The sequence below is a fragment of the Suillus fuscotomentosus genome (genome assembly GCF_016647785.1).
Source record: "Suillus fuscotomentosus strain FC203 chromosome Unknown F5891scaffold_78, whole genome shotgun sequence".
NCBI lineage: Eukaryota > Fungi > Basidiomycota > Agaricomycetes > Boletales > Suillaceae > Suillus > Suillus fuscotomentosus.
The window spans coordinates 125,474-145,856 of record NW_024539590.1 but is presented as its reverse complement, the minus strand read 5'-3'; the positions used below and the strand labels follow the sequence as shown (position 1 = coordinate 145,856).

The following is a 20,383-nucleotide window of genomic DNA, read 5'->3' as shown; positions in this document are numbered from 1 at the left end:
AGGTAAGAGGAGCATGATCTGTGCGCACCTTTTTGTAACTGCCCATTGGTTCTTCATAGGGAGGCTGCGAGCGCTTCTGGGACGCGTGTCCTTGCTGCGCTGATGCTGGTTGTTGCTGGCGTGGGGGTTCTGCTCCCTTGGCTGAATAAGCTGCTGCTGCCTGCTGTACTGCGAATGCTGTTTCCTTGTCTCTCTTCTCATTGAATAATTCTTCTCTCGCTTCGAACAACAGATCCTGGTTGATCTCTTCCAAACTCCAACCTTGCGCCGTTCCTACTGTAAGGTGCCAGCGACATCATTGTTGCGACTGGTACAGTAACAGAGCTTTCTGTTTAAGTACGTCGGGTGCGTGGCGCCAGCGGTGAGCTTGAAGAGCCGTCCAGAATTGGATGTGCATGCTGACTCTGTCATCGGGCCAGTCGTGTACCTTCATGAAAGAGATGATGCGCGGGGCCGCTTCATTGAACTCTTCCCATGTGAGGTTTTCATCTTTAGTAACGGGGGCTGCCTTGGGATCTTTGACCGCTGCGGCGGGCACCCAAGAGTGTACTCCATCCGCTGCTGGGAGCATTACTAATGCATCGGGCTCCGCAATCAAGGTTGTGACCTTGGCCTCATTGAGGCCTTTGTTGGTGAAGTAGTGCAACTCGCAGTAATCTCCTGCTTTTAGTCTCCTGGTCGTGTATTGCGCCGGGAGTATAGTAGGGTCGGAAGGTACCTTTCCGCGTTTGATAGGCGCATACTTGTTCTTATTTTTCTTCCTGTCTTCTAAACGAGTTGCTTCTTCTTCGTCTTTGAGGTCTTGCAGCCTCTGGGCTTCGTCTTCTTCGGCTCATTGACGAGCCTCTTCTAAGTGTACCTGCCTAGCTGTCCAGCGTACCTTCTCAGCGTTATTGTTAAAATTCCATAACGCTGTCAAGGATCGAGTGGCCTGCTGCTCGGTTAAACCTTCGTCTATTAGTTGTTGTCATTCTCCTTGGAACTCTGGTAGCGCGTAGTCTGGTCTAATTGCATTGTTAGGGTCCATACTGGCTATGTAGAGCTTTGGAAAAGAAGCAAAAAGACTTAGAAACTAGACGTTGGACTGAGACTGATAGACGACTGCGAGGTGGTGAGAAGCAAGAAGCTTTCTGCGCCACCTCGCTAAATTTGCGCGTAGACTAAATTCTACGCTAGCCTCGTGCCTCGGCTAGCGTAGAAAACCACATAGCCACGCGGACTGTTCTTGACTTCAAGTTGGACAAAAATCTCAACAAAAACCTCATTGATACCATTTCAGCATCTCCCAATAAGCGCATCCTCGCAAGTACATCGACATGGGGCAAGATAGTAGAACTATGGAACCTTGAAACCAATTAACGTATCGGAACACTACTTCACCATGAAGGCAGCGTGAACTCTGTGACCTTTTCTGCAGATGGAAAGTTCCTTGTCACTAGCTGCCCAGCTGGCCACATTTACACATGGGATGTTTCTGCTAGTGTCAAAGAAGCTAGGCTTCCGTCAGATATTGTAAGCTCAGATACATTTCATTCTCGATGACGCTGACAACAGATCTACTCCCTTAGGCCAATGCTACAACGAGGTCCATAACCAGCTTCAAACATGAAAGGTGCTCCTCGAATACCTCCAGAGTTCTTTGACGATGCACTACGAGAAGCTAATGTATGTGATCTCTATCTATTATTCAGTGATCTAACACATATATTAGAGTTGCGTATTCGTCTATCCCAATCACATGCGCCACATAACCACCCTGCTCCGACACCACATTAACGCGCCCTCATTCGCATGTCCTTTTTCTGGCGTCGTTTCAAGCTACATGGGGCAAACTGAGCGTGGCAACCCAATCCATATCCCAACCTCTCAGCTGGACTCGAAACATCGTCTCCTGCATGATGTGCAGGCAAGATAAATCAGATATCGAGATGCGTGCGCCACATGTAGTCGAGGTCCCATATACAGCGGGAAAGCCTGTGCGTTTTTGCGCTTCTACGGTTCTCGATATCTGACTCGTTTTCACGCAGAGAAGTTATCATGCAAGAAGGAAGAAATCAAGTAAGTACTAGCTCGTATCGACCTCCCAATACTTATCCCACTCAACAACCCAACGCAGCAACCCAGAGCACCTCACCATTATCACAGCAACCACCTCCCGCTGCTACTGTTTCAACGTTTTCCGCTGACACTAGTACCCCGGGGGCAATGGAAGCACCCTTGCGTCCTCATGTCACCGTTACTGGATGGTGTGCCCGTCTTGTGGGCTGGTTTTGCTGCGTGCCTATCCACATAAATGGTGAACCATAGATACGCAGTCACAACTACTGCACTGGCTAGTGGAACGACGTCGCGACACACTATCACTGCAAATACAGGCCAGATGTTGGACTCCTTGGATGCACTGGATCGCGGTGTGTCTGTTGAATGGATCCTTTCTCTCGTTTCTGTCGCTGTCTGCACTCCGACATTGTACTGTATCGTATTTCTTGCTTAATCCACTACTGTTTTGTGTTTTAAACGAGTCAGTGTTTTATGATCCTGCGTGGACGCTCCAGTACGCTTCATGGGATGGGACATATGTACAATACTTTAAATTGGAGTATATACATCCCCAGAGACTCGGCACTCAATCCTCCCTAGGCCTCAGTATTCAGTACTTGTTCATGCTCGTGGCTTTCTCGAAAAAATGCTACGCTGAGCGTGGGTTCGCACCTATGCCAGCACAAGATCGGAAAGGAGTGTTCCTGTTTGATCGTCGGATCACCTTGAGACGTCAATACTGATCTGGATCGAGGAATATATGCAAAGACAGGAAAACGTACGAGATGTCGCACCAGCTGAAACATTCTTAAAGATGGTGCGTTCCCGGTGAAGGAGAGACTCTCCATAAAGACCATAGGTATACCTGTTCAGATCTCAAAGACACCTTCGTCCGAACATGGAAACACAGAACTAGGACAATAAGATGATTGGGAGGGTAAAAGTTAGGAAGGTGTGATGGAGTTACGTTGTACAAAAAAATGATTCCAAAGTAGATTGCCCCGAATTGGAGGACACGAGCAGTTCAGTAATGGCCTTGTTTGTATCGAGGGGCGTCCCTATGTGTTCGTGCTCGTCTCAGCGAATTCGATCGCTGAGGACTATGTCCAATCGCTGGGCATCGGTAAGGTGGATACCGAGGTGTGGGTTATCGTGCTTGTCGGTGTCGCTGGCAGCCCTGCCCTCCTACTTTCGGGAATTCTGCTGAAAGACAAAGAGCGTCTGTACTAGCGATGCAGCTCGAGTATCAAAGACACGAGTGCGGATGCTGTACTTGGAAATTATGCGGCAGTGCAGATGTGTTGCTTCCATTGCGTAGACATAGTTCTGAAAGAGAAGGGAAATGACTGATTGGGCGAAGACTAGAGTATGACCAGGATGGCCAGACTGCGAATTAGGTAGTATGCCGATGAAGGTGAAAAATTTCATGGACGTTGAGAACAAGGGCCAGCATGATAGGTTGAGTTGGACTCTCAAGGGAAAATGTGGCGTGATGAAATAGGTACAAAAAACTGTAGAATCAGATTAGCCTACAGAAACACAGGAATGCAGACCTGAGGCCTGAGGAATTGTACGTAGGACCTTGATACCGAGGGTCAATGCGGATGAGGTAAGTGGGGATATCGTCCAAAAAGAGCGTTGGGCTCTTAATTTGCACAGCCAATGCTGAAGCTGTGAAGTTGACGGTGACTGAACAAGAAGATCATGCAAGGAAGACGCACGTGTAGAAGACTTAAACAACCACCTCCCTCTTAAGTTGAATACCCATCGAATAAAACACCCACTCCGTCACAGCCTTCATTCCGTATTAGTCTTTCTGTGTACAAGTCAAGTACTCATCTGGATTCTGAGTAAGTTACAAGCCATTGATGAAAATAACTGGAATCACTCATCAAGTGAATCCCGAAACCAAAGTCATGGGCATCCAGCCCCTACAAAGCACGAGAATCTGACGCCAGCCACTTTAACGTTGACCGGGACCTGTAACAAAACCAGGTCGTCTGGCATGATGCGCAGCCGAGATAGATCAGACATCGAAATGCGCGAGCCACCTGTACTTAAGCTTAAGGTCCCATACACGGGGGGAAAGCCTGTGCATTTTTTTCCTCTTCCCCAGTTCTTTTTTTATCGTTGACTGGTTTTTGCGCAGAGAAATTATCACGCAAGAAAGAAGAAGCCAGCTACCAGCTCATATCGGCCTCCCAATACTCATTCACACAGTAACCCAGAGTACACCATCATCATCACAGCAACCACCCACTGCCACTACTTCGACACTTTGCGCCGCTGCGGGTACCTGTCCACCCACGTCGGATCGTTCGACTGTGCTTGGGCCAGAAAACCGTGTATTGTGCACAGATTTGTTGACGTTGAGACTAGGGTGGCAAGGAGGTGGAACGCAGAATTGAATTTGTTCCCTACAAAACGAAGTCGAGGTGTATGTGCAGAACTAGTGCATGAACCCAACTGCTTAAATCAGCGAATCTCCATGATAAAGATGGGAACATTGTGTTCCCGATTGATCGTCGGAGATGTATGCAAAGATACAAAGAAAACGTACGAGATGTCGCACCAGCAGACAGAGTCTCAAAGATGATGCATTCCCAGTGAAGGAGGCTCTCCTTGAAGACCAAATCTATACCTGTTCAGGACTTAGACACCTTCGTCCGAATATGGAAACATAGAACTAGGACAATAAGATAATTAGGAAGGCAAAGGCTAGGAATGTGTGATGGAGTTACGTTGTACAAGAGGGCGATTGCGAAGTAGATTCCCCAGGATGACGCGAGCAGTTCAGTAATGTCCTTGTTTGTATCGAGGGGCGTCCCAAAGGAAGTGTTCGCGCTTGTCTCGATGATCCGATCGCTGAGAACTGTGTCCAACCGCTGTGTATTGGTAAAGTAGTTGCTTAGGTGTAGGTTGTCGTGCTCGTCGGTGTCGTTGGCAGCCTTGCCCTGCTACTTTCGGGAATTCTGCTGAAAGGCGAAGAACGTCTGTACTAGCGATGCAACTCGAGTATCAAAGGCACGAGTGCAGATGCTGTACTTAAGGATTTGAAGGTGAGATGATTCGTCTCATCGTTTGAACTTCAGGTCTTCTTTTGAGCACCAGCTGTCGAGAATGCTGAGGCGGCAGCTTCTTTGACAGCGTATTCGAGATGGCCAGACTGAGAATTAGCTAGTATGGTTATGAGGGTAAAAAAATCCATGTTGGACGTTGAGAATAAGGACCGTAGAGCATGATGCGTCAAGTTAACTGCATAATCAGATTAGCCTAGGGAAACACGGGAATGCAGGCTTGCGGTGACTGCACAAGAGCATTATGCAAGCAAGACGCACGTGTAAAAGATTTGTACAACAACCTCCCTCTTGACTTGAATATTCATCGAACGAAACACCCACTCCGTCGCAGCTTTCATTCCGCATTAGTCTTTTCGTGTGCATGTCAAATACTCATCTGGAATGGTGAGTCATTGGATGGGTCGTGTCCCGAAGTTCCTCTCCCAAGGTAGCAATGGGCTTAATACTTGCCTCAGCACGGCGGCGGCTCTGGAGGTGTGAAACGTATTCTCATCAGTATGATATGATAGGATAAGTTTGGGTGGGTTTCTAGACGCACGGTCATGACTCACCTGCACAGCGCGATGTGATCGATTGAATAAAACATGCCGGAAGGACCACTGATCATTCTGACGATGAGCCTCCTGCCGAGGCACGAGGATTGGCACATGTACCAAGGATGTATCATGTATCGGGATATACATGGTCAGATGGGGGCAAAAGTGAGAGCGAGTACATAAGCTAGAGAGCCGTGAGAAGAACACGTGCACCGAACGAACAGCATTGTCGGGACCAATAGGTATGTATTCTAAAACTAAGACATAAGAAGGAATTTCCCTTTATGGGGATTGATTATGTCAAAGATCATGCTCTGCTCCGTGAGGTCAGTACAATATTATATATTGCTCTATGCCGAGAATGTTGGAACGATTTCAGTTGGAGAACCACCACCTTGTCTGCACGCTCCGGCAGCGATTCACCATAGTCCCACTGACAATAATTCAGGTATTGTGACATGCCTGCAGGTATGTTCTGTTTCTTTCCTCATTTCAACTTGAACTTCAGCTGATCACGCTAACTATGCCTGTTAGACAAGAAACCGAAATTCTCAGATCTCAGTTTCAGGATCTTCGACCCAGCTTCGAAGGGTTTGGTTTCCGGGGGCTCTGCGACCCGCGAAATCAAGAGAGCAAGACAAACCTACAAAATTTTAGACGGCGGGTTTCTGCAATATGTCCCTACTAAGGTTTCCGAGCCAGGCTCGAGTCACGGTCATGGTGGCCTACCAGAACCGTCGTATACCCACTCGCTGACACAACGAGTTAAATCCTTCAAATATCTACCATCTTCATCTCCACATCCGCCACCTCCGCCTTCACCTTCACCACTACCACTACCACCCTCACAGCCACCACCACCACCTTCACAACCACCACCACTTTCACAGCCGCCACCACCACTTTCACCTCTATCACCAGCTTTACCTTCACCTCTATCACCACCACCACCTTCGCCTTTAACACCACCACCACCTTCACCTCTACCGCCACCATCACCGCCACCGCCACCACCACCGCCGGAGTCTAGCCCGAAGTTTGATGACCAACCGTCTCAAGGGCTCGCTGGTTCACCCATCATCGGCCGTTTGCACGCAATCCCGAACTGGGACGCCACAAGCACTTACAGCACAGAGTCAGATGACGAACTTGAACCGTCTTCGATGGACGTGGAGTGGAACAACTTGGAGGACAACCATTACAAGTTGAACCCTTTGTGGCCCGAGAATATCTCACACTCGCTCCCCCCTGAACTTCAACCGTGTCTGCTATCACGTCCAGTCCGCCCTCAGTACCCACAAGGCAACCAAACCGAACGGGCTCAATCGCGTGAGGATGATGAGAGAGTTCACTCTAATCACTCCATCAGCAAGCAGTCTTCCCTTTTTGGTGACGACGAGACAGACCACACCATCGGCGAAAAGTCTTCCCTTTTTGGGGACTCGGACTCGACAAACCACACCATCAGCGGAACGTCGACACCTGCAAGTTCGCCGCAGGGCCACATAGAGCTACCTAATGTCGGATTGCAGCCTCCTGCAGGGCAGCATTATACTTGGGCTCCCTCTAATGTCGGGTTACAGCATCCAAGGGTCCAGCATGATGCCCGGATGTCCTCTAGTGCCGGGTTCCAGCCTCCTGAGGGGCGGCATTATGCTTACACTCCCTCCAATATCGGGCTACAACATCCCAAGGTCAAACGTGATGCTCGGATGCCCTCTAGCGTTGGGTCCCAGCCTCTCGCTGGGTGGTATAAACATTGGACGCCGCCAAGCGTGGGAGCCAGCGGCATGATCATATTGCTACCTTCGAACCTGACATATCCTCATGCGTTAAACACCACGTTTCCGCCAAGCACTCAATTCTATGCATCCACCAATGTTTCTGCAGCCTCACCCCCGAGCACGTCATCATTCAGACCTCGTGCATGCGTACTGGGGACGAAGAGGGGTCGAGAATGAACTGAGCACTCGGGAGATGGTGTATGATTCAGATAGATATCTCAATTATATTTGAATGGGGATTGTCACTATGCATAGGATAAAGAGAAGTACATAGGATCGAGATAAGCAAGACTTCCTCTATTGCGTAGCCTTTTGGTCTAGATTTAATTCCACTCGTGTTTATTGCCATCGTAACTCCCTCCTTTATTTTATCGGGGAAGAAAATTGGGTGTAGGTGGCTGAAGCAGTGGGTGGCACGCCTATAGTGGAGCACGATGCATTCTCTGATTGGTGATATAAAAACTTGTAGCTCCTATTAAGATTGCCTTTCAAACAACAGATGTCGAGGTTGTACATGTCTTTCAAACGATCTATGCGCGTCAACTAGATCGAGAAGATAATTTCGTTCCTTGCGTCTTGGCTAGTGTCACCATAGATTGCCTCGTGACTGCCCAAATGAAAATGAAGCCATGAAGACAATGACATTGTCCATCGACGCTTGAGATGGCACCACGCCTGGTGCCTTGGAAGATTGCCTGTGCATAAGCAAGCTTTTGAGCATCCCTCCCGCCGCCGGCGAGCTCATTGGCACAGGCAATTCACGCTTGTCAACCTAGTCATTAAAGTTGGGAGCACCGAGAAGGGAAATGAATGATTGGACACAAACTAGTAAGAAGTGAGCAAGATAGCCAGACTGCGAATTAGCTAGTATGGCGACGAAGGTGAAAAGGTCGGGTTGGACGTTGAGAACAAAAGCGGGATGCGTCAAGTTGAACTTTCAAGTGGAGTGCGGTGCGAGGGAAGATATTGGCCTATGCGGGTTTGCGGGTTTGTAGGACCGCGATGCCAAGGGGTCAGTGCAGATGAAGGAAGTGGGCACACCTACTCCGTCGCAGCTTTCGCTCCACCGAGTACATCTAGAATTCGAGTAAGTGGTCATGTGATTGATGGTGACAGCTGAAATTACCATGCACCCATTGAGTGAATTATCATGGGGTATCCAGCGCCTGCAAACCACAAGAATTTAGCGACACTGCCCTACTGGTAAATGATGGCATCACCTACATCTTACACCTGCCCAATGGAAAGCAGAGTATCATCTGTGAATGGAATGGGTCACTTCGAGTCTGGGACTTGGAGACGAGCACAAAGGTCGGGAAGGAATGGTGTGCTGGAATCCATACGGAAGACGAGTGGTGAGCAGAACCTGGCAAGGAATATTCATAGCGTGGGATGTCCAAAGCGCAGAAAGTATCATTCAATCAACACGGGGCAATAAACCAACTAACGCAGTTTGCTAGGGCCCGCGTACGGAGGCAGGCAGTGCCAGGCACGTCATTACAGAGTTCGAGTGACATGTATGTGACTTGTCACAGGCGCACCTTGCTCTGAAGTTCAACACGCAAACTGCTCAAAACATTCGAGGGTTGCTTATCCTGGCATGGACCTCGGATAGCAAAACACTTTCGCTGGGGGAACATTATTTAGGAAATTCGATACAGCCTCGAGCTCGCGGACGGCTGTTCTTGAATTGAGCGACAATCCCGACAAAACTTTATCACTACCATTTACTATCTCCGAGTCCTCCTCACAAGCACATCATGCTTCGACAAGACCTAGTGCCAACTATGGAGCCCCGAAACCAATCAACGCAGTGGAACACTCTGAACACAACACAAGCTCTGCGACCTTTTCTGCAGATGGAAAGTGTCTCGTCACTAGCTGCGCTGACGGCCACATCTACACATGGGATGTTTCTGCCATCGTCAAAGAAGCCGACCTTCCATCAGATATTGTAAGTCCAGATACATATCGTTGTTAAATGATACTGACAATGAATCTGCTTCCCAGGTTGATACTATACCGCAACCTGCTCCAAAGATCAAAGGTGCTCGTCAGATACCCCCGAATTTTTTGATGATGAACTGCGAGAGGCTAATGTATGTGATCTACATATATTATTCAACGCTTCAACAAATATGTTATCAGTTGCGCACTCGTCCATCCCAATCTCATGGGCCACATAACCACCCAAGGCTCCCTTCGTATGTGGAAGGTTCCCCCATTGAATGAAATGCCGCCAGATCCGTAATGGTCTGATCGACAGCGTCATGGTGGATACGCAAAACCTCTTTTGGCAACGACGAAGACGAGAACATGCATCCGGCTTTACTGGACAAGAAGGATGCGTTTGCGTACGATGTGATCTGAATAGGTCCACATTTCTGATCTCCACTCTCGAGGCCAGGATTGGCGAAGGACAGTCTGTCACACGAGAAGCATACCTTCGGGAAAACCGTCTGACACGTCCCCGCTAGCCTTGGCGGTGCTCTTCTCTCGGAACCATTCCGTGCCTTTGTCACGGAAGTTGCCATATCGCCAGTGGGTCGATACAGCGAGTTGCTTATGAGGCGAGGCGACAGCGGAAGGAGGAACATTCTTCTCGTTTTCTCGAGCGTGTCACCAGTAAGCGTCTTTTTCGAGGATAATTTGATTGAATAACTGACGGGCTCGACCATAATAGTGAGAGTGTTCTTGCCTTAGCATCCGTAATGCTGTTAGATCATGAGTGGTTGCAGACCCCTGCGCGCCTCGTGTGCGTTGTTGATAATCTGTTCCCGCCGCCCTCACAGGACTTCATCATGGCGTTCTTTGATAAGACTGGCACCCAGTAGCTGAAAATGATAATACTGACTAATATATCGCTGTCAGTGCGGTTTGTAGGGATTCTGCGCAAATTCTGCGACCGGCGAAGATACAGAAAGCTCGTGTCTTGTGGTGGTTCGATTGAGAGCTGAAATAGAGTCCATGGAAGACAGCGCTGTAGCCAGTGCTAGATTTATAGATAACAGAGAATTGCCACATGGCAACTTCTTTTCGTGGAGGTTGACGGCAACTGTTGCTGACACGCCGAGGGTCGAGGAATAAAACTGGGCCAGAGTCTAACAGACTTGCCGTGCTCAAACTGTCTACCTTTTCGACACAGTATTAGAGTCAGAAGAACTAACTTGCACAGCTGGCCAGGAAAATAGCCCGAGGGAGGTACTAGGCGCGTCCTTTGAAAGTCTATTTCAATATCGTTAGATAAATAAATATAGGTCCGCAGTTGCCCCGCATGCACACGTGGGATCTTTCGACTTTTACCCCTGGACGTGATCTTCCCGCATGAATACGTACATGCGTCACCACCAAAAATGTACTCATTAATTAGAACAACACAAGCAAGCCCGCAGCAGCTCCGGCAGCCAATCCCAGCCCCAGCCCCGCCTCTGTTCGTCCTGCACCGCTAGAGGTTGTCGCAGCTGGTGCACTTGTCGCAGTTGATGTAGATGCACCGGACGAGGGAGACGTTACGGTGGGAAGAGTGCCGAGGGAAGTAGGAAGGGTGGTAGGAAGGGAAGTAGGAATGGTGGTAGGAAGGGAAGCAGGGATAGTGCCGGATGAGAGAATAGAGGAAATAAACGAAGTAAAAGCTGTGGTGTCAAGAGAAAGGGTGCTCAAAGGCAGGCCGCTTGATCTATAAGTGAGTTATAAGTTATTTTTGTTTTTAAATGGGAAATTTGAGGGGAAATGGGCACGAAGAGAAAGTCACGTACGCTGGGATTCCGCTGGGCAGGACTGGAGTAGAAAATGATGTCGCTGCTTGCGCAGTGGCAATGAACGAAAGCACAAGGGCGGACGTGAGTTTCATGGTGAAGATGCAAGTACAACAAGACTATTAAGTTCGTCAGAGGGACTGAGACTAGTAATCACTCGCGTCGTGCAGTGTAACTTGAGAGGTAGAGAGCTTTATATACGGAAAAAAAAAAAGACCAGTGCACGGTAAACTTGCTGCGGAGCAGAGTAATCTCTTACCATATAAATAAATGCTGTCTCAGGCAGTGCTCGCAAGCGCCACTGTGATCGGACGCGACTAGACCACCCGCGACCGGGATCCATTAACAGCTAATCGGGATCCAAATTCGCTTGCAGTCTGCCGTTCACGTATGCGCGCCCCTGCCTGGGAATGAACTTAATCATTCCACTATTAGTTGTGATAGTTTTTTTTTTTGGTAAACAGGTACTCGCCATAGACTATACGCTATTCCGGTGACCTTTGGAAGGCGCCCAGTTGTATATTTTCCAGTCTGTATTTAACTAACTATTTCAGCGCCAAAGTCTCTTCAAAATCCCTCTTAGCCCACCCTCCGAGTTTTCTTGCTCCGCCTTCGCCGTACCTTGGGCCTGGGGCTCAGCATCTGTCCCACTCTGCGCGTGACGCCGTTTATACTGTGCGGGGGTTTCTTCAACTGTACCGTGTTTCCACATGCCTCTGCGCGCAGCTCTGGAGAAAACACGATGGGTGTGAGGTTGTCTGCCACAAAAGTGGAACAAATAAATCTGAATCGGTGTCACAACTTACCGCGACTGAGCCTCAACTCTTAAGAACTCATCCTTTCCATACTTCCCATACTCCGCACCTGCTTGTTCATAGGTCAGGCCCGTGCCTGCCCGGATCATCTCAAGTGCAAGACTCCGGCCCGTGGCAAGCCAGCCTGGGAGAAACGGTGGCGGAAGAGTAACTACAGATACCTATTTGTGAATGACAGTTAGTTGGTGAAACGGAGATGCAGTGTCAGCGCATACAATACGAGAATATTGGTCACGCCGAACGAGTTGACAGTAGACTATCCTGCCCTCGATCGTATCCTTCAACCACGTGAGAGCTTCTGCAGCGTATGGCTGGGCTTGGCGACCAAAATGTGATCCCTGCACGCAATCGAGTAGCATTTCAGTCAGAATGGCCTCGTTCAGAACTCTCTTGAGCCCTACGCCTACAACCAACACACCTCGGGTGCATCAACACCTGCAATACGAACGTGGATCGTTTGCTCTTTGAGCTCTTATTGATTCATGCAAGTAAGCGCATATCCCATGAGAAAATAAGGGATACAAACGGACCTTTGCTCAAAGTTGGTACTCTCCTGAATTTCAGTGGCCACTTCCACCAAAAGCCAGGAGTATGATACAGCCTGAAATTATCTCCATCCCCTACACTTGGCGTACCCACCACAGATCAGCCAAACCCAAAGCCTACATAGCGTTATAACTCAACTCACCTCGTCACGACACCCCTCACCCATCTCTTCCGCCGAAGCACATCAGGTGTAACCCATTCAGCTGTCCTCAAACGCCTAAAATACCGCCTGTACACGAATGTCACGCCAAGCGTCGAAACAGAGCCCAGGAAGATGCCGGATAAAACAAGATATGCAACGGGACGTGATCCGAGCTCGTATGCTTTGGCCCTGAGACGATTCTGGACGTTGACGTTGTACCCTTGAAGAGTGCTTTTCGTGTTTGCTTGTGCGGTGGTTAGATGCGTCTTGAAAGCATCTTTCGTAGCAGACCAGCGTGCTCCGAGTCCGCGCTGTTCAGAAGGTAGGGGCGATGTCTGCTCTTCTGATGCCTGCTGCTTCTGACGCCATGGAAGATGCATTGATCAAAGTGGTCGCGCTAGCACTAGTCCACTGTAAAAAAAGGGAGAGTGAGAATGCAACTAACAGTGATCATCTTAGGTAGTAAGCGTACTGCACGGCGGATAACTTGGACCTTGACCACATACAAGTTTTAAATGTTCTAACTTTGCTTATGACCTTTATGTAGAGTCAGATCGCAGACCGCTGGACCGAAAGATGTCACCACTAGCATGTGCACCGACTGGTTGATTTTGTGGTACTTCAACGTTAACATCTAATACTAGTAGCTGAATGACTAAGCTATGGGAAAGGTCCGACAAATCGAGTCCTTAGCTAGACCGTGACTCCACCACCAAATTAACTTGGACAACCAGAGCATGTTGCACTGAAATTTGAAGACCCTGTGGGACAGAAGTATGTCGACTCGTTGGTCTCAATTATTCCCGTTTTCTGCGTCCAATTCAACAGGTTACACGCGCACGTTCAGAATTAAGCATTGCACCTACATTATAATAACAGTCGCAGAACTCCCCTGCGGCGTCATTGCCTCTGTAACTATATTATGCCATCGTGTAAGCCTCTTTACTCTGAATTGTTTGTTTTATAACTTAGGATACTTACAAACAATGGTATCCGCTGCGCACTGTACACTGCTCCTTGAGGTTGTACGTCACATCGTTGTACAAGACGAGTGATGCGCATTCCATGCACTGTGCGGTAGCGTACGCGACGAGCGTACAGAGCACCGTGATGGATGTGGGGATGCGCATGGTGACTTTGCTTGGCCGGAATATCCAACCAAGGCTAATATACCTCGCTCGGCGTCACCCCTGTGACTATATAATTCTTCCGGGGTGCTTCTTCGTCTGGGCTTTAATAGCTCATCAACGTTATCATTTATGCGCTTGCAAAATATCGATTCTTTTCTCAGATATTCAGTTGTCGTTGTGGCACCGAACCTAGATAGGCGCGCATTTGACGTTATAAAGTCACTGATCGCTTCAAATGTTGGAGTGTAGAGATGTCTTGAATTCGAGCTGTCAGCAGCTGGTATAATAACAACAACCCGTCGATGAAAACATGAGTATTGATTGTTGATGCGGACAACGGTGATAAGGATGGCTTCGCCCTGTGAGAACAGGTAAGTAGTACTGCATAATATTTCTTCCGACCACGCGTCGCACTCAATTGGTAATGTTCGGTAATTTCCAAGCAAACCTCACCATACGATATAAGAGTGCTTCAGGCCCGTGCTCCCGACAGTCATCTGCAAATTGGTTGTCGCACGTAATGGTTCTGACAGAGATAAGTTTTCGAGCCAACCTGCTACATGAATGTGAGCTTGACACCTTCATTAAGCTTCGTTGGCTGTACCACGCCCAGATTCGTTCCTAGATTGTGACTTTATGAGTTACTCCACAAAAACAAAGACACAGGCAGGTCTAGGCAGGTCCGATAGATCAATGCACCGCTGTCATTCTACCGAAGGTTGATTCGTACTGCGTCAGCGTGATAGATCAGCGCTGAAACTTTCCCACTTAGATCCACGTCAAGCATGACTAACGATCACAGTGCGATCTTCGTACCATCACCCTTGAATTCCTGACCTACGCAATGATCTCGAAGGCGCGATTGTATCCACACTCGATCATGGAACTATCGATCGAGTTTTGGGATTCCAGCGTTGACAAGCGCACCGATTGTAAGTTTACCTGGTTCGCCGTAGAGTTGATATTGGGAATTATAAAAAAAGACAGAAACTGGAAATCCGATGTCGCACTAAGTAAAGCAGTCAGCTACGATGCAAGTTCGATCGAGAGCCCTGTGTGGCCCTGATACAGCCAGAACTTTAGAAGATTTCAGTGGCAATTACAGATAGACTTGGTGGTTGTGGAAGAAGTACTCGCGGAAGTACTGCTAATCGAGGAATTGAGAATGATTCTGAGCTAGCTAGAACCAGGTTGAGGTAGACGCCATCATTTGCCTTGACTGAAGTTGACTATCAGAGGCAAGACACTGACAGATAACATCACTTACCCAAAATCATATGCAGAATGCACGAGCTACCATGGGACCTGCCGTCCCGTGTACTCTTGTCCAATTTCAAAATTTCATGGCCAAAGCTGAATGTAACGCGGTCCCGCGGAACCTGTCCCGTGATCGTTCAAGCATGTGGCAAGATGTCTATGGTGTGCCTCATGTAAGCACGGTCTCTTATTATTTGGCCAGCACACTAGTACTCACTTTTGAAGAAGTTACCATGTGACAGCGACTACGATCTGCACAAGAAGGTATACGCACCCCGAGAATCCCGTCTTGTTTTCGCATCATGTCTGACATCCTCGTGCGCTCGATCACATAAGAGACATGAGCTATGCTCCGCAAGTGCGCCAAGCCGGACGTTTAAACATGTGATCCCTAGATTTCAGTCATTCCCAAACGTTGTCATCGGTTGCCATTGCGTCGTGCGAAATACTACTCGTTGCGTCATCTCCCGAGTGTCGCATCCCACACTTCGAGGCTCGAATTTCTAATTAAACCATTGCAACGTCACCAGCCGTATAACTATGTACGGTTCCCACGGAAGAATGATGCGCTGCAGGTCCGGGGTTAGATCGGGATAGGTGAATGAAGGACATCCTATATAGTACGATGGCGCAGCTGACCCAGTTCCACAGAGCGGCATGATGTTTTTAGACAGCCGACCATGACGCAGTTCAATGAGAAATGGACACAAAGAATCAGCAGGACATGATCGATTGATCAAGGGATCAGAGAGCGCATGGTGTTTCGACGGCGGTTGGAGTCATGTGGAGAACCTCTCCCATGAAGGGGTATACATAGTTCAAGATTGTCGTAAGTCGGCCGTGAAGGTGAAGGATAAATTTCTGAAAGGCGCTGCTTTTGCAGCGGATCTCTGATAAATTTATGAGGAAAGGTGATTATTTTCCTAGAATCTCGGGTAAAGCTTATGCGAAACAATATGAATATTATTATTGGGTTCGTTCATTGCGGAGAGCTAATTTAGCCCATCAAGACCACTTGCGTCAGTTATAATCAGCAGCAACAATGATGCAGGTCGATAGCAAATTCATCCGGAAATCCCTTCCCCGTCGGTGTCCTCCAGGATGGGTCCAAGGCCACTTTCTTTCGTGTTGCTACTTGTGTCGTATGCGGTCGCGTCGAGTTCTTCGGTCGCGATCCCAACCACTTCTGCTTCTGCAGTCAGTAGCAGTACTCCCGTCGCGAGTAACTCAAGCTCGACGGGCGCCACAAGCTCTATCAGCAGCGCGAACATATCAACTAGTGGTGTCGCAACATCTGTGTCAACAACGTCCTTGATGACTTCATACCTTGCTACTGAGACTGGTCCTTTAACTTTGCCCATCTCACACTACTCTTTCAGTCCGTTCCCAACTCCAACACTCGCGCCAGATCCACCAAATTTTCCTGCAACCGATCCTCTAGATCCTCCTCCTGTTAGCGCAGATCCAGTGGTTGTGCCTGACTTTGCTCCGGCTTGGGCAGCTGCTTACACGAAGGCAATGTCTATGGTATGAGGAGTAAATGCGCTTGATGATGCCTGATTATCTAATTTTGCGTGCAGATATCTAACTTCACTATCCAGCAAAAAGCCAACATTACTACAGGCGTTGGCTGGGGTAATGGTCTCTGTGTCGGGAACATTGCTGCTGTTGGAGACTTCCCTGGGCTGTGTCTTCAAGTCAGTGCATCATAATGTTTATTTTTGATGAGTGTTAAATCTGCTGGCATATCTCCTACTCTAGGATTCACCACTTGGAGTTCGGGATACTGACTTCGTCACTTCGTTCCCTGCTGGTATCACCACCGCATCTACGTAGGTCTTAAATGTGAAAGTCTTACCTCGAATGATATATCGTAATGTAGATGGAATCGTGCTCTCATGCGCGCCCGGGGTTTCGCGATGGGTCAAGAACACCGAATGAAAGGTGTCAATGTCGCTCTGGGACCCATGATGAATATGGGCCGCATCGCTCAAGGTGGACGCAACTGGGAGGGATTCGGCGCTGACCCGTTCCTATCTGGAGAAGCCGCCTATGAAACGATCCTGGGTCTGCAAGCTGGTGGTGTCCAGGCCACCGCTAAGCACTACATCAACAAGTGCGATTTAAACATGTCATTCTACTAGGCTAACCTTGTAATCTAGCGAACAAGAATGGAAGCGCACACAGGAGTCTTCCAATGTCGATGATCGTACCCAGCACGAAATTTACGCTCATCCTTTTATGCGCTCTGTAATGGCGGGTGTCTCATCGGTTATGTGCAGTTATAGTGAGTGTCTCCCAACATTGAATGGTCAGTGCCTCATTCAACCAAATATTCAGACTTGGTCAATGACACTTATGCTTGCAATAACAACAAAACCCTCAACGACATAATGAAACGCGAGTTTGGCTTCCAAGGCTGTGAGTCAAATTCGATATTTTGGATCAATAGCCCCTGAGCTGTCTGAGCTTGTCCAGTCATCCAATCTGATTGGGCTGCGACAATGGACACCCTTGGCGCTGTCGCTGGTCTTGATGTAAGTGCAGTATCGATTATGTCTCAGAACACTGATCTGATGTCACTAGTTGACGATGCCTGGAGACATAACCATGGGTTCGGGGACTACTTACTTTGGTCAGAATCTCACGGACTTCGTCTTGAACGACACTATCTCTATACAGCGGCTTGATGATATGGCGACACGGATTATTGCTGCATGGTACTTCTTGCACCAGGATGAAGGCTACCCAAATACTACTGTGTCTTCATTCGACCTATACAACCCTCTTAATCAAGAGGTCAATGCGCAAAGTGATCATTATCTAATTGTACGCGAGATTGGTGCCGCTGGTACAGTTCTTCTCAAGAATGAAGGTGCACTCCCTCTGTGCAAGCCGAAGAACATCGTTTTAGTTGGCAGTGATGCTGCTCCACCAACTTCGGGTCCTAACGAGTACACCGACCAGGGTGGCGATCCAAGTGGCATTCTTGCGATGGGCTGGGGTTCCGGGTAAGTGGCGGTTTTCATGCATTACGATATCTCTCAAGCGCTTCTGCACTTAAGTACCGACAACTTCACATACCTTGTCTCCGTAAGTAATCTTGACTTTTGCCCAATCGTCCTGTGTAACGATTGCCCTGGCCTTTCAGCCCTACGAAGCCATTCAAGCACGCGCCAGAGTGGACCAGACCAGTGTTTTCTGGGACTTTGATGACTGGGACCTCGCCGCGGCAGGCAACTCCGTCATTGGCATGGAAGCCGCCATTGTTTTTGTTAACTCCGATTCGGGTGAGGTGGGTCGTCCAACCTTGATTTCGGTTCATACGACTTGCTTGAACACAACGCTTCTTAGGGTTACATCACTGTTGATGGAAATGCGGGCGATAGGCAGAATCTGTCTGCGTGGCATCAGGGTGACCAGCTCATTCTTGCTGTCGCTGCTCAGAATAACAACACTATCGTGGTCACCAACTCTGTTGGTCCTTTGATAATCGAACCTTGGGTTGATCACCCGAACGTCACTGCCGTGGGTATTGCATCAAATAGTTCATACACACCTGCTGACAACTGGATATACAGATTGTTTGGGCTAACCTTGGTGGCAACGAAGCTGGCAATGCCATCGCTGACATTCTTTACGGGGCCTGGAACCCATCTGGAAAACTACCGTACACCATTGCAAAGAGCCCCGCGGACTATCCTGCCCAGCTCGTAACGGGTGGTACTGCAGCAGATATCCTGTCCATAAACTACACCGAGGGTCTCTTCATTGACTACCGCTGGTTCGATGCAGTAAGTACTACTGTGCTTTTCGCAGTCTCAACCAGTATTGACTGTCCACAGCAAAACATCACACCTCGTTATGAGTTTGGCTTCGGATTGAGTTACACGACTTTTGAGTACTCTAACCTTGCTATCACGAAGATATACCACGAAGACTACGCACAAACGGATCTGGTTCATAATTGGGAAGACGGGGGTGCAACACCCATTGCGGAAGGGTCGACAACTGCTCTCTGGTCTGTACATGAATATGGCAGTTCCATTGTATCAAATCAGACTAATGATCTACGAAAAGGTTGCATATGCCAGCACATAAGATTACCTTTGATGTAACAAATACTGGTGCTTTATACGGTGGCGAGGTACACCCTTCCTCCCGCCATTCTTTTGCCAAAACCATTGACAATTGTCCTCTAGGTTCCCCAATTATACATCCATCACTCACCCTCAGCCGGTGAACCACCTTCGGTCCTCAAGGGCTTTACGAATGTCGTGGTCTCGCCAGGACAGACTACTTCTGCATCAATCACTCTGTCCCGCTACGATCTTTCTGTTTGGGATGTTGTTCGCCAGGGGTGGGCAAAACCAGAAGGAACTATGACGTTCTCTGTTGGTGCAAGTAGCAGGGACTTTAGGTTGAATGGGACCATTCCTGCATAGATTCTAGGACCCTCCATTTTAAAATATCTAGAATTAAACATTGTACTGGTATGTAGTGCAACGTTTCAACCCTTTACCAAGTCGTCGGAAAATCGGCCGGAGCCGCTATCGGGTCTTTCGGCTACTACTACATAGGTGTTTTTCCCGAAGTCCAATCCATCGTGACTTCTAGCTCCTGGAGTCAGACCTTGAAAGAAGGAAGGCAAACGTTCTTTTTCCACAGCTGTCTGAAAAGGGCCGCGAAAGAGAGGGAGCAAAACAAAATAGGCATTGGCTAGTCTTGTACATCTTTTACAGTATCTTGAGAACACTTCAAGCTTCAAGTTCAGTCAGCACGGTGCTTATACATATATAAGTACGATGATGGAGTATAGGCATAGGATGAGGATGGGAGATGTCAAAATGATGCACGAAATCTGCCATTCGTCTTCCTTAATATCGACCCTTGGTGTACTGAATAGACATACCATCCATCATAAGAACCGAATCCACTATCTGGCCTGCTCTATGGTGGTATCAGTGTGCAATGACGTCCCAGCTGCCAATGCGGTAGCGGCAGGTGGTTGCTGTGATAATGATCGTGGAATGCTCTGCGTTGTTTTGCTGGATTGGCGCGTGGCATAAGCGTTGGGAGATCGAGAATCTGACTGTGAGGGTCTCTTCTTTTTTCTCGCATGATAGTTCCTCTGCGTGAAAATGAAACAGTGGAAACAACCTAATATGAAGAGGAAAAACACACAGGCTGCATGGAACACTGACGTATAGAAATGGACTGGTCTGAATCTGACATTCGAACTACCTTGCTATTAGTACTTTAGAAAGTCTGAGGGCAAGAGCTTAGAGCTCGACCCGT

The 20,383-nt window shown here is 48.4% G+C and overlaps 7 protein-coding genes across 7 annotated transcripts; 3 read left to right on the top strand and 4 right to left on the bottom strand.

The window, feature by feature from the left end:
- Window positions 1–295: 295 nt before the first annotated feature.
- Window positions 296–1,119, bottom strand: F5891DRAFT_1166135 (uncharacterized protein; the record flags this gene model as incomplete). Its single annotated transcript, XM_041365417.1, has 5 exons — window positions 984–1,119; window positions 881–954; window positions 841–859; window positions 744–816; window positions 296–674 (listed from the first exon to the last, which is right to left on the bottom strand). Exons 1-5 carry the CDS (start codon window positions 1,012–1,014, stop codon window positions 296–298), a joined length of 576 nt encoding a protein of 191 aa, XP_041220143.1. The 5' UTR covers window positions 1,015–1,119.
- Window positions 1,120–1,568: 449 nt separating this feature from the next.
- F5891DRAFT_1176016 (uncharacterized protein) lies at window positions 1,569–3,270 on the top strand (the record flags this gene model as incomplete). The annotated part of the gene is made up of 6 exons (XM_041365746.1): window positions 1,569–1,665; window positions 1,712–1,976; window positions 2,028–2,058; window positions 2,316–2,411; window positions 2,527–2,704; window positions 3,036–3,270. Exons 2-6 carry the CDS (start codon window positions 1,896–1,898, stop codon window positions 3,268–3,270), a joined length of 621 nt encoding a protein of 206 aa, XP_041220142.1. The 5' UTR covers window positions 1,569–1,665; window positions 1,712–1,895.
- Window positions 3,271–6,114: 2,844 nt separating this feature from the next.
- Window positions 6,115–7,617, top strand: F5891DRAFT_984942 (uncharacterized protein; the record flags this gene model as incomplete). Its single annotated transcript, XM_041377521.1, has 2 exons — window positions 6,115–6,124; window positions 6,191–7,617. The coding sequence occupies 2 exons, from the start codon at window positions 6,115–6,117 to the stop codon at window positions 7,615–7,617; spliced, it is 1,437 nt and encodes a 478-aa protein (XP_041220141.1).
- A 2,661-nt stretch (window positions 7,618–10,278) lies between these two features.
- F5891DRAFT_715449 (uncharacterized protein) lies at window positions 10,279–11,456 on the bottom strand. The gene is made up of 2 exons (XM_041372928.1): window positions 11,235–11,456; window positions 10,279–10,874 (listed from the first exon to the last, which is right to left on the bottom strand). Exons 1-2 carry the CDS (start codon window positions 11,288–11,290, stop codon window positions 10,439–10,441), a joined length of 492 nt encoding a protein of 163 aa, XP_041220140.1. The 5' UTR covers window positions 11,291–11,456; the 3' UTR covers window positions 10,279–10,438.
- Window positions 11,454–13,301, bottom strand: F5891DRAFT_1062303 (uncharacterized protein). Its single transcript, XM_041362951.1, has 7 exons — window positions 12,699–13,301; window positions 12,541–12,635; window positions 12,429–12,481; window positions 12,226–12,348; window positions 12,002–12,171; window positions 11,668–11,923; window positions 11,454–11,610 (listed from the first exon to the last, which is right to left on the bottom strand). The coding sequence occupies exons 1-6, from the start codon at window positions 13,076–13,078 to the stop codon at window positions 11,746–11,748; spliced, it is 999 nt and encodes a 332-aa protein (XP_041220139.1). The 5' UTR covers window positions 13,079–13,301; the 3' UTR covers window positions 11,454–11,610; window positions 11,668–11,745.
- Window positions 13,286–13,974, bottom strand: F5891DRAFT_1062297 (uncharacterized protein). Its single transcript, XM_041362950.1, has 3 exons — window positions 13,680–13,974; window positions 13,565–13,613; window positions 13,286–13,508 (listed from the first exon to the last, which is right to left on the bottom strand). Exons 1-3 carry the CDS (start codon window positions 13,826–13,828, stop codon window positions 13,416–13,418), a joined length of 291 nt encoding a protein of 96 aa, XP_041220138.1. The 5' UTR covers window positions 13,829–13,974; the 3' UTR covers window positions 13,286–13,415.
- A 2,212-nt stretch (window positions 13,975–16,186) lies between these two features.
- F5891DRAFT_961335 (glycoside hydrolase superfamily) lies at window positions 16,187–19,530 on the top strand (the record flags this gene model as incomplete). Its single annotated transcript, XM_041375808.1, has 15 exons — window positions 16,187–16,612; window positions 16,666–16,782; window positions 16,847–16,917; window positions 16,968–17,201; window positions 17,248–17,372; window positions 17,426–17,506; window positions 17,564–17,622; window positions 17,672–18,096; window positions 18,151–18,178; window positions 18,237–18,380; window positions 18,440–18,613; window positions 18,667–18,879; window positions 18,931–19,106; window positions 19,166–19,232; window positions 19,288–19,530. The coding sequence occupies 15 exons, from the start codon at window positions 16,187–16,189 to the stop codon at window positions 19,528–19,530; spliced, it is 2,583 nt and encodes an 860-aa protein (XP_041220137.1).
- Between the last annotated feature and the right edge of the window lie 853 nt (window positions 19,531–20,383).

Excerpts from the sequence above, each read along its gene's own strand:
- F5891DRAFT_1062303 (XM_041362951.1), bottom strand. The coding sequence starts at position 13,078 with ATGCATCTTCCATGGCGTCAGAAGCAGCAGGCATCAGAAGAGCAGACA. Across the intron at positions 12,172-12,225 it reads GTGACCAATATTCTCGTATT|GTATCTGTAGTTACTCTTCC; the intron begins GTATGCGCTGAC and ends ATTCACAAATAG. Across the intron at positions 11,924-12,001 it reads AGAGTTGAGGCTCAGTCGCG|AGCTGCGCGCAGAGGCATGT; the intron begins GTAAGTTGTGAC and ends TGTTTTCTCCAG.
- F5891DRAFT_715449 (XM_041372928.1), bottom strand. The coding sequence starts at position 11,290 with ATGAAACTCACGTCCGCCCTTGTGCTTTCGTTCATTGCCACTGCGCAA. Across the intron at positions 10,875-11,234 it reads GCCACTGCGCAAGCAGCGAC|GAACAGAGGCGGGGCTGGGG; the intron begins ATCATTTTCTAC and ends GCGGTGCAGGAC.
- F5891DRAFT_1062297 (XM_041362950.1), bottom strand. The coding sequence starts at position 13,828 with ATGCGCATCCCCACATCCATCACGGTGCTCTGTACGCTCGTCGCGTAC. Across the intron at positions 13,614-13,679 it reads CGCAGCGGATACCATTGTTT|TTACAGAGGCAATGACGCCG; the intron begins GTAAGTATCCTA and ends GGCATAATATAG. Across the intron at positions 13,509-13,564 it reads TCTGCGACTGTTATTATAAT|AAAACGGGAATAATTGAGAC; the intron begins GTAGGTGCAATG and ends AATTGGACGCAG.